Source organism: Neltuma alba, unplaced genomic scaffold (assembly GCF_004799145.2).
Source record: "Neltuma alba isolate B1F8T4 unplaced genomic scaffold, ASM479914v2 tig00010384_pilon, whole genome shotgun sequence".
Taxonomy (NCBI): Eukaryota; Viridiplantae; Streptophyta; class Magnoliopsida; order Fabales; family Fabaceae; genus Neltuma; species Neltuma alba.
Genome location: NW_021635287.1, coordinates 101,049 through 103,254, shown reverse-complemented (window position 1 = coordinate 103,254; position 2,206 = coordinate 101,049). Strand labels below are relative to the sequence as shown.

Here is a 2,206-nt window from a genome sequence, read left to right as displayed (position 1 = left end):
ATCCGAAAATTCAAAAAAAAGAAGGAGAAGCTGCAGATTTGAGAATTGCAATGTTAAAGATGAGTTTCCTAAAATTGAGAAGAGCTTCCATTACAAGTCATAACTAATTTCCTAAATCGTTAAACTTAGGTGGTAAGAGTTCTTATTTCCACTCTTTGCATGTTTCCTAATTTCTTCTTGTTTCCTATTTTTTTTGTTTTCCTTTCCTTTTTTTTTCCATATTGCTTAATTTGAGTTTCTTTCCTTTTCCTTCAAGTTTCCTATTTGCTTCCTTCCTTCCATATCTCACCTTCCTAACTTGATTTGCTTTTCTTGCAAGGTGCCCAATTTCCTAAATTATTTTCAAGGTAGCACCTTTCCTAAATATTTTCTTCCTTTTTTTCCCTTCTTTTCTAATTCATAGCTTACCATATTCTCCTTTCTTTTTTCCTTTTACTTTTTTTTCTCTCCTCTTTTCCTTCCTTTTCATTTTTTTAGTACCTATCCTTCTTCTTTTATCACATATTCCTTTCTTATCTCTTATATTTTCTGGTTCTTGCAATTCTGGTTGTGGAGATTACCATTTACTAACATTGTCTCTTGATTTCGTTGAGTTTCAATCAAGAATACTATAGGAGGCAAGTTTGAGTGGTAAAAGGAAAGAGTGTTATCACATCAATTTAAAAGCCAGATTTGAGTTAAACACGAGTGACACTACAATTTCTTGAGAGAAACACGCGAGTAGAGTGGTAAGGTCCCTTCTTACTATTTCATTTCTCTTTGATCACACTAACGTTTCAATTTCAAGATGAGTGACAGAGAAGCCAATATGGAAGAATTCAACACAGATCCTAAGCTGTTCATAGAGCCATGAGAGATGAATTTCTCAAACTCAAGTTGGAGCTAGAGGAGCTAAAAGCATCCAAAGCAAGTAGTGGTGAGGAGGAGGTGATTAGATCTGGTTCTTCATCCTCAAAGAATAGGAGCAGACCTGAAAAATGTGATTTGGACACCTATGACCCAAAGATCAAGTACCCTACCTTCCAGGGTAATATAAATCCAGATGCATACCTTGATTGGGAGATGAAGTTTGAGCAAATCTTCAGAATGAATGACTGGCCAGAAGAAAAGAAGGTAAAAATTGCTTCATATCAATTTTTTGACTATGCTATTGTTTGGTGGGAAGATTTACAGCTTAAAAGGCGCCTTAAGGGCAAAGGACCACCTCATATATGGTCAAAACTAAAGAAACTCCTGCGCAACAAGTATGTCCCTAGTTACTACTACCGAGAGCTAAATAGAAAGTTACGACTGTTTGGCCAAGGCTCTATGACTGTAGATGAATATGTGCATGAACTTGGCCAAACAGTCGTAACTTTCTATTTAGCTCTCGGTAGTAGTAACTAGGGACATACTTTTTGCGCAGGAGTTTCTTTAGTTTTGACAATGTATGAGGTGGTCCTTTGCCCTTAAGGCGCCTTTTAAGCTGTAAATCTTCCCACCAAACAATAGCATAGTCAAAAAATTGATATGAAGCAATTTTTACCTTCTTTTCTTCTGGCCAGTCATTCATTCTGAAGATTTGCTCAAACTTCATCTCCCAATCAAGGTATACATCTGGATTTATATTACCCTGGAAGGTAGGGTACTTGATCTTTGGGTCATAGGTGTCCAAATCACGTTTTTCAGGTCTGCTCCTATTCTTTGAGGATGAAGAACCAGATCTAATCACCTCCTCCTCACCACTACTTGCTTTGGATGCTTTTAGCTCCTCTAGCTCCAACTTGAGTTTGAGAAATTCATCTCTCATGGCTCTCATGAACAGCTTAGGATCTGTGTTGAATTCTTCCATATTGGCTTCTCTGTCACTCATCTTGAAATTGAAACGTTAGTGTGATCAAAGAGAAATGAAATAGTAAGAAGGGACCTTACCACTCTACTCACGTGTTTCTCTCAAGAAATTGTAGTGTCACTCGTGCTTAACTCAAATCTGGCTTTTAAATTGATGTGATAACACTCTCGCCTTTTACCACTCAAACTTGCCTCCTATAGTATTCTTGATTGAAACTCAACAAAATCAAGAGACAATTTTAGTAAATGGTAATCTCCACAACCAGAATTGCAAGAACTAGAAAATATAAGAGATAAGAAAGGAATATGTGATAAAAGAAGAAGGATAGGTACTAAAAAAAATGAAAAGGAAGGAAGAGAGGAAAGAAAAAAAACG

The 2,206-nt window shown here is 36.5% G+C and overlaps 1 protein-coding gene across 1 annotated transcript; it reads left to right on the top strand.

Annotated features, from left to right (window-relative positions):
- The first annotated feature begins 849 nt into the window (after positions 1–849).
- On the top strand, positions 850–1,386 carry LOC114756296 (uncharacterized). The gene has a single exon (XM_028945225.1). It carries the CDS (start codon positions 850–852, stop codon positions 1,384–1,386), a length of 537 nt encoding a protein of 178 aa, XP_028801058.1.
- The last annotated feature ends 820 nt before the right edge of the window (positions 1,387–2,206 follow it).

Excerpts from the sequence above, each read along its gene's own strand:
- LOC114756296 (XM_028945225.1), top strand. The coding sequence starts at position 850 with ATGAGAGATGAATTTCTCAAACTCAAGTTGGAGCTAGAGGAGCTAAAA.